This window comes from Dreissena polymorpha, chromosome 2, assembly GCF_020536995.1.
Source record: "Dreissena polymorpha isolate Duluth1 chromosome 2, UMN_Dpol_1.0, whole genome shotgun sequence".
Taxonomy (NCBI): domain Eukaryota; kingdom Metazoa; phylum Mollusca; class Bivalvia; order Myida; family Dreissenidae; genus Dreissena; species Dreissena polymorpha.
Window position 1 is genome coordinate 91,951,736 of NC_068356.1, and position 14,870 is coordinate 91,966,605.

The window sequence follows — 14,870 nt, forward strand, 5'->3', positions numbered from 1 at the left end:
TCTAGAGTACTGAATTTTCAACTAAGCAATGAACAAGGCCTTGTAAAAAAAGGTGAGCAAACTAGGGCCATCTTGTCTAATATTATACCTGGTGTGGAAATAGTAAGTGTAAGCATATACATGCATTGACAAATATGTACAATCAGTATAAATCAAACGCATAATTTTTATTCGAGATCGTACCACTAGATGTAACCGCATCTTTGGCAGCCATAATAAATAAGTTGACACAATACATATTTAACTTTAAGTGACTTGCATTGTATTTTGTTGATATTAACAAGAAACTTACGGGCTTAACGGCCAACCACATGTTCTTCGCAGAATCCTAACTTAACTTGTTATCATTATTATCAAGACATAATATCATGATCACCTCATACCTGATAAACACTGGCCAACGTTGTCTTACAAGCTGTTACATACTTTTGAATACATACACGCTATGTAGTGTACCAGTGGGAACTATAAACAAGCAGATGCGTTGGTTAGAGCATACGCTTTTAGCATTTGTCGTCTGCTTAATTAATTTTACTGCAGTTATCCACACAGGCAGTCATGGGTTACGGTTCCTAGCGTAGTAAAGCCCATACTGATTTGCAAAATTGCCTCTACATTATTTGTGAGCTAACGCTCACAACTAAACACTAGAAATAATTAAATAAAAATTAAATAAATAAATAAAAAATAATCATCATCATTAGCAGCATTATCATCACCATAATCATTATCAATATTATTATCATCATCAAACAGTTTGATCGATCATAACAATTAATTGTCAACATCACCATCGTGGTCCTCAACGTGTCTCTCAGTATTATAGAAAACAAATAATCATGATCACACTCAACATACATTGAGTTTAATAATAATGCCAAACTGGTTCTTAGTGTAGAACACTTTCATACAAACTAGTAACAACAACAAACAACAAGTGACTGATGATTCATACTGGAAGCATTTATTTAGACTTGATTACAACATATAGTAACAGTACAGCAATGAAGAAAATATAAAAATCCTAAATGGTCAGAGTTAAGAAAGGTGATACAAGTCAATCAAACAGGGCTTTTGATTGACCTTATCAACACTATTAAATGTGATTATTAAAATGTGTCAGATTCTTGTTGAACTGTATTCGTTTTAAGATAATAGAAAGGAAAAGTACATATGATATATAATTGGCTAAAACTATAAATGATACATAAATCATGAGTATACAAGTATATTAAAGATAAATAAGATATAAGCAAAAAGCTAGGGGGGGAATACATGCAATAAAAATACAATCTATGTTTGTATAAATAGCAGTAAAAATTGAACCTTAAATCAAGTGTACAAATTTAATTGATCTATAAATTGATACACAAATTCCCTCCAAAGAATCAGTTATCATTTAACATTTCAAAATAACAATGCTTTTTAGGTAACAACAACACAATGAAGGAAGTTGCTTTAACATATAATGAGAAAGTGATGAAAAACAACATCTAAGATAGATACTATAGTATAACAAACAAATAAATTTTACCTTTTGCTGTGGAACATATGATATCAGTTGTAATTGTGAAAACATGAAAATATGATTTTTCTCAGAGAATAACAATGTTTGTTTAAAAAGTGATTTATTCATAGATTTAAAACTAAGCAAAAAAACTGTTAAAGCTAGCATTTTTATGAGCATTTAAACACACAACCATATCTGGTATATTCTCCAAATTGTAGCTGAAATAATTAATAATGGATACAACATATCACTAATGATCATCTGGAAACTTCACTGTTTCAATCATTCATGAGTGTAAATAGCAAATTATACCAGTAATCAAGGAAAACTGCAATCTTTAACTTTGAGTTTGTGTCTTTTGGCCTAACAGATAATTAAACTGAATAAAACAAATATCTGTCCTAATTAATCAATTTTTTTATTTAACTTTGACAAATATAAATTTTGTAGCCAAAGCTGAAAATTACCAATGATAGACAATGTCCGTTTACATTAAATAGAAATTGAAACACCTATTTTAAATCATGTTGCCTTCATGTATCATCATCTGGTATAGATAAAAACACAATCAGCCAATCCGAAATGCTGTTGCATTACACACTTAGTAAATGGACCAATGGCAGTTTGTGTTCTTTACACATCATGTTCAAGAGGTTTCTGCGCCTCGGTGGGGCTGCCCATGAACTCATCTATAATCTGTTGCATGCTCTCGCGCAGTTCCTCCGGGGCGTTAGGATCTGTCTCCACTTGAGAATCCTCCGAAACAAACGTCTGCTCCTGTCCGTCCCTCAGGACAGTCTTAGTGTGAATCTCCTTCTTCATCGTGATTCTGGAAACAAAAATGGATTGTTGAATCAATTATTAACTTAAATATGATAGCTTATAGTGAAAACAAGGGGTGGAAAACATTATTTGTAAAGTCCCTTGTTTTTGTTGTTATCATGATGAGGACATGATGCTCTCTTACATTTTCTTAAAATTCCAACTAGCCAAATGCAATTCCAAACAAGAGTTCCGCAGTCAGAGACATATGCTTCCCAAACAGGGCTTTGAACTAGTGACCCCAATTTTAATAGGGGTCATCTACTGTCCAAGGCCAATACATATGTGAAGTATCAAGCCAATCGTTCCATTTGTTTATGAGTTTTTTATCAGAAACAATTTTCATACTTATTGTGACAATGACCCACCTTTGACCAAGTGACCCCAATTTCAATGGGTTGTCTACTGTCCAAGGCCAATGCACATGTGAAGTATCAAGCCAATTGGTCAACTTGTTGATAAGTTATTGATCAGAAACGATTTTCCAACTTTTGGGAAAGTGACCATGACCTATGACCTAGTGACCCCAATTTCTATAGGGGTCATCTACTGTCCAAGTCCATTCTACATGTTAAGTATCTAGTCAATCGGTCAATTTGTTGACAAGTTATTGATCGGAAACGTTTTCACACTTATTGTGACAGTGACCTTTGACCTAGTGACCCCAAGTTCAACAGAGGTCATCTTCTGTCCAAGGCCAATGTGCATGTGAAGTATCAAGCCAATCGGTTAATTAGTTGATGTGTTATTGATCGGAAACAATTTTAACACTTAGTGTGACAATGACCATCACCTTTGACCAAGTGACCCCAATTTAAATAGGGGTCATCTTCTGTCCAAGGCCAATGCACATGTGAAGTATCAATACAATCGGTCAATTCAGTGATGAGTTATTGATCAGAAACGAACTGGTCTACCGACAGACCGACGGACAGACAGCCCAACATCCAGCAAAGCAATATACCCCCTCTTCTTCTAAGGGGGCCATAACTAGATCTGTATATAAGCTACCTATTCAGTGCAGTACCTCCATAAAAGGTCAAATTATTGAGCAGAAACCTATTTTTCATTAAGTTACAGTTATCATAGCCCGATTTGCAATCAAATGCAATCCCCAGCTAGATCTGTTTGATAGCCACCTACATGCAACGTTTCTGTGAAATACCTTCATCCAAACTCAAATTATAGAGCTTGACCTTACTCTAACAAAATTAATAGAGCTTGACCTTGATTTAACAGGCCTCATATACAATTCCAAGCTAGATCTAAGCTATGCATGTAAGCTGACAATACAACAAGTTTCAGTTCAATACCAAATTTCAAGTCATTGAGTGGACGCCATTTTATTTTTTCTGTTCCAGTGACCTTGACCCAACTGGCACAAAATACAATAATAAGCTAGGTCTTCATGCATTCTTGTTATATCCAAAGTTTTGTTAACATCGAACTCTTCATAATAACTGTGAAAAAAGAGCAGACACACAAGATGTCTTCTGCTTGACACATAATTATTCATTAGAACCCTCATATACTCCTCCATCTTTGATTTAAGGAATTTTAATAACTGATGGGTATTTTAATGGTAAGAAAGCACTTTTGTGTGATTTTTTTTTAAGGATGCTTGTAAACTTCTTCTTTTTTTTTTACTTTAAGCTTCTATTTCATTTTAGCTTGATTTTATCAAAAACCTTAGGCTTATTCAGAGTTTAAGTCTGATTCCTTGGTAGAAACATTAAATTATGTCTTAAGAGAAGATTGTGAGAATACATCTGGAGTAGGGGATCAAACCGGAAATGGTGTAGAGGATATTGGTCCCCCCCAGTAGGTCACATGTTCAATCCTCACTTCGGGAACGTTCTTAAGATCTTTCCAAAGACACTTAGGGCTGGTCCTTCAGAGGAAAGGACTCTTTAAGTCTTTTTATAAGCCCATGGCATTCAATGCAATCAAGCTATAATAAATAACTTGAACATAAGCTAACCAGGGACTCCTAATCCTCAAGGAACACACCATGTGAACTACGTCAGTGCAACATCTCTAACATTATATGGTTCAAAATTATTTTTTTAGTTATGATGCTTTATATTATTCTTTCTAGTGCTTTAAAGAGAAATATCAGTGAACAAGAGGGCCATGATGGCTCTGTATTGCTACACTGTTTTTTTATGCGAAAAAGCATGCAATGCGCATGGGTTGAAATGTACTCAAGCATGTGACTTTCTCTTTCTATACCTCGTCCCACTGGGCGCTTAAAGTTGGAAGGGTGAGCATTTTCATATATATATGGGAATTGTCGCACAGGTCCTTTGCTTATAACGTAGGTACTTTTATCTCTTATATTGTCGTTCTATTTCACATATTTTTAGATCTACGCATGTTCTACAAAATTAATGAAAGTTCCTTCATTCAATCATGAATATGTTCATGGAAGTTGTGTTTTTAAAATCAATAAGATATTATTAAACTGGTTTAAACACTACAAAAAAGACATGAAATTAACATGTCATCCGAAATATTTTTATCCAGATATATGGTCACATTCGACATATTTAAATAAAACCCGACTTTACATGTTCTTACTTCAATTCCTTTGTAAGCAGTCACCATCTGATCTAAAATGACGCTAAATGACAGGGTTTTATCTCATGTTTACAAGAAAATAAGAAGAAAACAACAAAATCAACATTTTTTCCCACATCTTCGTGACCCAATTTCAGATGGTCTGTATAAACATTGAGTTCCAAAAAATAAAATAAATAGTTGTGCATCTGCTTACATGTATTGATAGATTTTTCAATGATAAACATCTCCGATGCTTCAAAAAGGAAAGATAATGTCTACAAACGGACGCAAAAAGACTCCATTCCCATGCATGCATGTAGGTTTGTTGTTGTTGTGACCTTGGAACTATGTAAACAACGTCTTAGACTGGTCCGCGCATATGCAGAAATGTTTTTGATCGTGCTTTTGAACTGATGGGTTATCATATTAACGGCAAAAAAAGCTTATAAATTTAATTTCTTTGTAGATATGGGATGATTAAGTACCAAATGCCCTTCTCAACCTTCCAATAGACCATTACTCCTTCTGAAGAGTTTGTTTTCGTTTTGAAAACAGGACTTCCGGTTTCAAAAAGGAGAAATTGCTAATGATGTGCATTTTCTCCTTTTATCACAATGATTTCTACCCCACCCAGCCAATTTATAAATAGTCCTTTACAATATTATTTCTCGTTTGCAATCTCTTTCAATTTGGGGCAGTCCAAAATGTGTCGTTTGGTAAAGGGTTAACATTTATGGATAGTTAATATGTTGGTCTACCTTTCACGCTCGACATGTATGCATTTATCTCTTATAACAAGAGTTCCGCGGTCGGAGATGACCGCATTGAAGCCGGATTTTTGATTTAAATGACAGGAAAGTACCTTTCGTGTTTTTGTCAATGCAATACTTAAATTACTGAAATATTGTTCAAAGGTCAAAATGAAATGTAAGTACTTTTCAAGGCATGAGCAAACCTTGTGTTATGTTTTGAATGCATGCATATACATGAACAACAATAACATTTAAGGTCACAAATATGAACTTGAATTGACAATTAGGAAAGTTTGATCTCAATTTTTTTATTAGCAAATTAGTAACATATTGTTTGAAGTTTCCATCAATTTCATTATCAAATGTAAGAAAATAAACTTAGATGAAATAATACTATTTATTTTTACATTCAAGGTCACAGTGACCTTGACCTTCAAATGAATGACCTTGAAATGTCCAGTGGTTACTTACTAGTTCTGGCCAACCTTCATGTCAAGTTTCAAGACTCTAGGTCCAAGCATACCAAAGTTATAACAACTTTAACATTTTTACATTCAAGGTCACAGTGACCTTGACCTTCAAATGAATGACCTTGAAATGTCCAGTGGTTACTTACTAGTTCTGGCCAACCTTCATGTCAAGTTTCAAGACTCTAGGTCCAAGCATACCAAAGTTATAACAACTTTAACATTTTTATATTGAAGGTCACAGTGACCTTCACCTTCAAATGAATGACCTTGAAATGACCAGTGGTCATCTGTTAATCCTGGCCAACCTTCATGTCAAGTTTAAAGACTCTAGGTCCAAGCATACCAAAGTTATACCATGAAATAAGAACTTTAACATTTTTACATTCAAGGTCACAGTGACCTTGACCTTCAAATGAATGACCTTGAAATGACCAGTGGTTACTAACTAGTTATGGCCAACCTTCATGTCAAGTTTCAAGACTCTAGGTCCAAGCATACCAAAGTTATAACAACTTTAACATTTTTTATATTGAAGGTCACAGTGACCTTGACCTTCAAATGAATGACCTTGAAATGACCAGTGGTCATCTGTTAATCCTGGCCAACCTTCATGTCAAGTTTGAAGACTCTAGGTCCAAGCATACCAAAGTTATACCATGAAATAAGAACTTTAACATTTTCGAGCACGCCGCCACCCCGCCCGCCTGCCCGCCCGACAACATCAATCTATAAGCCGAGATTTTTTCGAAAAAAATCCGGCTAATTAAAAAGTTATTCAAAGTGTTTTTTGATAAACTTTTAGTTTGAGAAGAAAATAGTTTATTCATCCCATAATTAATAAAACGCAAAAACGCATAAACATGCAAAGTTCAACGACTTCCTGTGGCCATGTTTTTTGACGAATCAAATTTTCTTGAACAACTTTTTAATGGGAGCCTTCAAGGGATAAATTTGGCCCCAGGGGAATAATTTGAACAAACTTGGTAGAGAACTAAAAGATGTCACTACATACCAAATTTGGTAGCCCTAGGCCCAATGGTTATGGACAGGAAGATTTTTCAAGTTGGCACAAAAGAGTCTTTATATAAGCATATGTTCAGTTTTGTGACCCCCGGGGCAGGGTCAAATTTGAGCCCAGGGAAATAATTTGAACGAATTTGGTAGAGGACTATTAGATGTCACTACATACCAAATTTAGTAGCCCTAGGCTCTATAATTATGAACAAGAAGATTTTTAAATTTTGCACAAAAAAGGCCTTATTTAAGCATATGTTCTTTTTTTTTTACCCCTGGGGCATGGTCAAATTTGACCCCAGGGGCATAATTTGAAAGAACTTGGTAGAGAACTTTAAGATTTTAATACATACCAAATTTGGTAGAAAAAGGCCTAATGGCTATGGACAATAAGATTTTTAAAGTTTGCACAAAATAGGCCCAATATAAGCATATGTTCAATTTTGTGACCCCTGGGGAACGGTCAAATTTGATCACAGGGGCTTAATTTGAACAAACTTGGTAGAGGACTATTAGATGTCACTACATACCAAATTTGGTAGCCCTATGCCATACGGTTATGGACAAGAAGTTTTTTTAAAGTTTGCAAAAAATAGGTCTTATTTAAGCGTATGTTCATTTTTGTGACCCCCGGTGCAGGGTCAAATTTGACCCCAGGGGCATAATTTGAACAAACAAAGTAGAGAACTATTAAATGTCACTGCATACCAAATGTGGTAGCACTAGGCCCAATGGTTATGGACAAATGGATTTTAAAGTTTGCACAAAATAGGCTTTATATAAGAATATGTTCAATTTATTGACCCCTGGGGCGGGGTCAAATTTGACCCCAGAGGCATAGTTCGAACAAATTTGAAAGAGGTTCACCCCAGGAACATTTGTGAGAAGTTTTATCAGAATTGGACTTGTAGTTTAGGAGAAGAAGATGTTTAAAGAAAAAGTTAACGCATCAACGCACGCACGCACGACGGACACAGGACCATGACATAAGCTAATAAAAACTGATAATTTCACTGTGTCAAAATTCACTATTGTTCTTTTATCACTTGTGCATTAAAATCGATATTCCACCATATCCAGGAAATATCCAATATATATTTAGTCTGCTCTTTACCGCTGCAGGGCCCTTACCGAGTGGTCTGAGTGTCTCCACCCTCTGCCCCATCTACCCCTTCGTCATCCTCGCCATCTGAAAAACGAACCAAAGATAGCACTATTAAAAGAATTATTATATTATAAAGAATATTTAAAAAATATCACCTTTGTTGATGTTAATTTAACCTTTTCAGCAGTGATAAGGAATGTAACGAGGGTTAATTTACTGTGTGACTGTGTAATGTAGACTTATTATAGTAAAGCAATATAAAATGAACGATTTATATCATGAGAATACCTTATTTATTTTTACAAACGTTTCATTTATTTCAAATATTGTATAATGACAGTTATTTAAAGATTATTTAAGTTAATGACAATGCTGAAGAACTTTAAGGTAAAACTATTAATTGTGACATTTAAAAAAGAAACATGAAGGCAGAAAAGAAATAAGATGAGCAAATAAGATGAATTATAATTGTTTAACACTCTGTGACATTCTAGCCATCTTCAACTCACTCAAGACAGATTCTTTCCTTTAAGCTTTCCAGCAATAATTCACTGTTTATTTTTCCTATTTTTTTTGCATTTTCTCTCTCTCTTTTGTTTAAAAAATAAATTTGGCTTTTAGGTAAATTCTGTTGAATTGCATGTTAAAAACTACAAATTGTTATTTCAATGTTATATTGAAATATATGTTTTTAAAAGAGAGCTTATGTATCATTATAATTATCGATAAAGCATTCTGTCCACAGTCCCTCTATTAATCGATTTCCACTTAATAATTTGATGATCTCACGATTTTTCCCTGTAAAATGGACCGCTTATATAAACTGCCCATTATCATAAAAAACTACAATGTTTAGGCGACCGATAGCACTTTATTGATGAAGTTGTAGAGAGGTTTGTATTAAATGTATCGACAGACGCTCTAGTGAATAGCATGCACGATAATAATTTGAAACTTGACAATAGTGGATGTTGTGGAAGGGGAAATAGCAAACATTATTATGATAAATAAGTCTGTCATATAAAATCGCTTTATGTTCTACTCGCAAACTATCCTAAATGTTGTTATGAAACACCAGCATGGCTTATATGGTATGCAGCAGAAAAATTCAATTACAAACTTTTTTCCCATTGTTTTGAAGGTAATTAAATCAACCATTTCAAGAACAAAACAATATCTTGTAAAACACATCCAGACCACATGCCAACTTATTTTTACTATAATAAGTATACATCCGGCATTTGGTTTTGGCACATAAAGCGGTTATGAAGACACTGCCTAAAATGTTTTTGTAATTTGACTCAAAAAGACAGAAAAATGCAAACAGAAGCATTTGTCGCTTAGTAATTGACTTTGATAGGATTGAACAAGGAAACAAACATTTGTAACTACTTGACAATATTTGGAATTTTAATATACATAATGCACAAACATGCAATATTATGCTATGATAGTTACAAAAAGATACACAAATAAAATTTGAAAGTTTTCCAATTGAATGGCAAAACTTATGTCAGACTGCATTGGCATAATTACAAATAGCGACTTGAACAATTATTTATGAAATACAGTAATGCAATGACTTCAATATGAAACCTAAAATTGAGATTTTGCTGTAGCTGAAATTGCAGTTGCTACCCATCAGAAGCACATTGCATATATCGGTAAAACCCAATAATTAGGAACAAAATTTTAACAACATCAATGTAAAAATCAATAATTACAAAAAAAATGAATTTTACAACACCAGGATGTGTTGAGTGCAACCTTCACCTTGATAATCAACCACTTCATCCTCTTCAGAATCCACATACTGTGGGTCGATAAACACGGGACCTTTTTTCTGAGCTGTATTTGCAAAGTGAACAATTTCTCATTAGTAGCATGCCATCAAACTTATGTGAGCACATATGACTGGATTGCTCAAATAAGGTGATTATAAGTAAATGTAAAATAAATACCCTTCGAAAAATAAAGTTAATTATTGTTAAACAATAGGCCCACTGAAATGAAAGTTAAAAACATGTAAACAAAATAAAGTATATAAAACAAGAGATGTGCTTCTCAGAAACACAATGCCCCCTATTGCGCCGCTTTGAAGCCATATATTTGACCTTTGACCTTGAAGGATGACCTTGACCTTTCACCGCTCAAAATGAGCAGCTCCATGAGATACACATGCATGCCAAATATCAAGTTGCTAACTTCAATATTGCAACAGTTATGGCCAAGGTTAAAGTTTAGTGACAGACACACAGGCCAAAAACAATATACCCCCAATCAGTCGTTCCAGGGGCATAAAAATATCATTTTACTTTTCAAAAGTCTGAAGTCATATTTTTTTAATATAAAATCATTAATTGGAGCAATTCATACATCTCAGTCTTTGGCAATTGAACAATCACATGATAAGTAGATGTCTTCTAAAGATCACATTTCAGGTCACATTTATTGAAGAATTAAATCAGGTAAAACAAAGCTTTTAACAGTACTAAAAGTGGTATCTAAGTACACACACTACTTATTTATTTTCCAAGATCAATGTCTAAGAAACATAGTTGTTGCTGAAGGCAATTAGGGCAGATGACACAGAATCTGAAAAAGCTCTATGGAAACCATAATAATAAATGTTGTGAGAAATAACTAGGATGCTGAAAACTTAAACAAGAGGCCCGTGAGGGCCTGAATCGCTCTACTGGCTGGAATCAATAGGGCTAAAGCCCTTGATAGTATGAACAATCTGAGTAAGTTTTAAATAAACAGACCCAAAATGGGAAATTTATCGCATAAACAAGAAAAAACGTAAAATTTAAACTTCAAATGGCTCCTTTTCAACAATAAGTTGGACAAATTTTCTTCACTCTCAATGGGGTTCTGGCCCTTGATGATATAAAACATCCGTTGAAATTTCAAAAGGATAGAACTTTATATGTAAACAAACAAGAAATGTGTTTGTCGGAAACACTATGTCTCCTTCTGCACCGCTTTGAATTTTTTTTTTGACATTTGACCTTGAAGGATGACCTTGACCTTTCAACACTCAAAATGTGCAGCTCCATGAGATACACATGCATGCCAAATATGAAGTTGCTATCTTCAATATTGCAAAAGTTATGGCAAAATGTTAAAGATTTTTCTTTTTTTTTCTCAAATTCAAGGGCAGATAATTCTGGACTTATAACTCTGATATTGCTCATTTTCAATAGGGTTTGACTCATCATTCAGATAAAGACACTGTGCAAGTTGGGAAATGATTGGATGAATACTGTGGACTTTATTGCGTAAACAAGCCTTATTTCACAATTTTCTCAAATTCAAGGGGAGATAATTCTGGACTTTTTACTCTGATGTTACCCATTTTCGATAGGGTTCGAGTCCTCATTAATATAAAGACACTGAAAAAGTTTGAAAAGAATCGGATGAAAACTGTGGACTTTATCGCGTAAACAAGAAAAGGTCTAAAACAAATTACCTTTGACCTTGAAGGATGACCTTGACCTTTCACCACTCAAAATGTGCAGCTCCATGAGATACACATGCATGCCAAATATGAAGTTGCTATCTTCAATATTGCAAAAGTTATGGCAAAATGTTAAAGATTTTCATTTTTTCTCAAATTCAAGGGGAGATAATTCTGGACTTATAACTCCGATATTGCTCATTTTCAATAGGGTTTGACTCATCATTCAGATAAAGACACTGTGCAAGTTGGGAAATGATTGGATGAAAACTGTGGACTTTATTGCGTAAACAAGCCATTTTTCACAATTTTGTCAAATTCAATGGAAGATAATTCTATACTTTTAACTCTGAAGTAACCCATTTTCAATAGGGTTGGATTCCTCATTAATATAAAGACACTGAACAAGTTTGAAAAGAATCGGATGAAAACTGTGGACTTAATCGCGTAAACAAGAAAAAGTCAAACGCACACACGCCTGCACGCATGGATGGACAGACGACGGAAACCACGCCATGACATAAGCTCTTCAGGCCTTTGGCCAGTAGAGCTAAAAACGTTGAAATCAAATTGAGAGAGCGCAGCCTACACATCAATCACTAAGTTGTTCCACATTCATTATAATCAATAATATTTAAGAATGAATGGGCCCATTTAATTTGCATGGCGCCTGATTGAGCACAGATGAATAATGAGCGGGAAGTTATCACCGGTTATTCTGTAAAACATGACTTCAAGTTCAGCAATCTGAACAAAATAAATCTGAGGCATAAACACTGGATATATTTTTTCCCAGAAAATGAGAGGAAGGATTCATATCTCTATAGGATTCCAATAAAGTTTGTGTCAAATGTAGAAACCTTCTCATTATACAAGAAGTCAAGGATACCAGAATAAAATAAGCAAACTAATTTTCAAACAAAGACATGTTTCATGGTCCAAGAACATGTGAGTGCATAACATGAAAAGATTATCCTTATTTAAATCAATGATTGTCAGAATAAAGCAAACAACGACACTTTACAACATCAGGTTAATACCAAAATGGTCAGGAATTCCATGACGCAAGCTTTCTGCGTGTTCATGAGGGTCATATTCAGTAGTGCCGTCATCATCATCAATTGACAACATTCGCTGCTGTTGTCGCTCTGTGTGTTGAATGAGTTTGAATTTAAGATAAACATCTTAGATAATGGTACAAAAATTGATGTGTCATTATGGGTACACAAATTGAAGTGTCATTGATAAATCCTCTATGTCAAAGCAGGGGGAATGGGAAATTAAAGACTTTTCAAAGGAAGACTATTGCAAATCAATGGTATCTTCACATTTGAGACAAAGGGCATGTCTGAGAAAAATTAGCTTTCAATAAAACTCGGCTTTAGATAGTAACATGGTAACCATGTAGCTTATCAGAAAAGTAAAAGTGCAATTCATGTAGCATGTATTTAACAGAAAAGAATCATTAAAAGTGTTCCAAACTATGTAGTTCTTGAACACATTAGTTAAAATATGTTAATTAACTTCATAGCACCACAAATTACAATGTGTCGAAAATCAAATCACATCCTTGATGAACTTTCAGTTAATTAAGTTAAAATGATGCTGGATTCCAGTAAACCCTACACATAATGCCATGCACACAGAGAAGGTATTAAAAGGAGACTTTGATTAAAATGTCCTGGTGATTCATGCACTAATAAATAAATATATATGATATATCACATGTGCCAATAGGGCTGCCCATCCCCCTTGTTTGAACCATCAAATGCGATCATTGCTCTGAGAACTTAATGCATGTGCTTAAAGTGTCGTCCCAAATTAGCATCTGCAGTCGGCATAAGCTAATCTGGGACATTTTACGTTCAAGCATGTAGCCAAGTTTTCCCAGATAGAGGCTCAAATACTTGTGTCTCATTTCAGTTCAGCCATGCTGTCATTTCAATACTCATAAACCGATCTGCTGCATAGGTCAATTTCTTATATGCAGGCCATGACTTTTATAAAGTCAATTAGACTCGCAAAGCACCCCCCCCCCCCAAAAACACTCATATTGCACATTGCAAGTGAATTTTTAATATGTGAAATTGTTTTCCACAAGCATGTGCAGTATAGGACAGCATCAATAGATTTGCGACTTAAAGACATGAAACTACCTGTTACAATTATTATAACTTATTTCTTAAGACTAAAGCATTACAAGAATAAACATATAACTTATATCATTGATATATTGGTATTGACAATGCTGTAAATAGCAACAATACATAACCTAAGCCTCCTGTAAATTAAGATAAGGCTTTTGTGAATCAAAACATATACTGGTATGAGCCACAGCATGCGAAAGTGGGTCATATGCAATATGCAGCCAGCCCATCTCCAGACCAGCAAGTGCATTCATGCAGTCTTGAGTGGGTCATATGCAATATGCGGCCAGCCCATCTCCAGACCAGCGAGTGCATTCATGCAGTCTTGAGTGGGTCATATGCAATATGCGGCCAGCCCATCTCCAGACCAGCGAGTGCATTCATGCAGTCTTGAGTGGGTCATATGCAATATGCGGCCAGCTCATCTCCAGACCAGCGAGTGCATTCATGCAGTCTTGAGTGGGTCATATGCAATATGCGGCCAGCCCATCTCCAGACCAGCGAGTGCATTCATGCAGTCTTGAGTGGGTCATATGCAATATGCGGCCAGCCCATCTCCAGACCAGCGAGTGCATTCATGCAGTCTTGAGTGGGTCATATGCAATATGCGGCCAGCCCATCTCCAGACCAGCAAGTGCATTCATGCAGTCTTGTCAGGAGCTCCCCTGTCCGCATTTAAGACCTCAAAACCTCGTGTGATTGGCCTCATAGTGGACAGCGCAGCTCCTGACCAGACTTCCCGATTGCATAGGCTGGTCTGCAGCAAGGCCGACCAAATATGTTATGAGCCCTAGTTTTGCATGATGTGGCACATATTAAACATTAATGCCTGCATCAAAGCATATTATTGCAATGAATGTGAGCACTTACACTGCAGGTCAGCAAGAACATAATATATGGGTCAATATTATTGACCCATTATGTTTTTATAAATCAATGTTTTTATACTTGTAAGGAAAAAAGTACAAATCACCCTTTGTCAATTTATGGCACATCATTCAAATGTCAAGTTGCAAATGTCACATTTA

The 14,870-nt window shown here is 35.1% G+C and overlaps 1 protein-coding gene across 6 annotated transcripts in view; it reads right to left on the minus strand.

Moving 5' to 3' along the window:
* Positions 1 to 942: 942 nt before the first annotated feature.
* Positions 943 to 14,870, minus strand: part of LOC127868048 (ankyrin-2-like) — a 211,708-nt gene continuing 197,780 nt past the window's right edge. For 4 of the 6 annotated variants that reach the window (XM_052409624.1, XM_052409621.1, XM_052409620.1 and 1 more), the window contains 2 exons: positions 8,262 to 8,319; positions 943 to 2,339 (listed from right to left, as the gene is read on the minus strand). In XM_052409624.1, the coding sequence (XP_052265584.1) occupies positions 2,144 to 2,339; positions 8,262 to 8,319 (254 nt within the window). In that variant the 3' untranslated portion in view covers positions 943 to 2,143. Of the gene's footprint in view, positions 2,340 to 8,261; positions 8,320 to 10,008; positions 10,084 to 12,735; positions 12,844 to 14,870 lie in introns of all 6 variants that reach the window. The other 2 variants (XM_052409617.1, XM_052409619.1) reach the window with 2 other exon arrangements.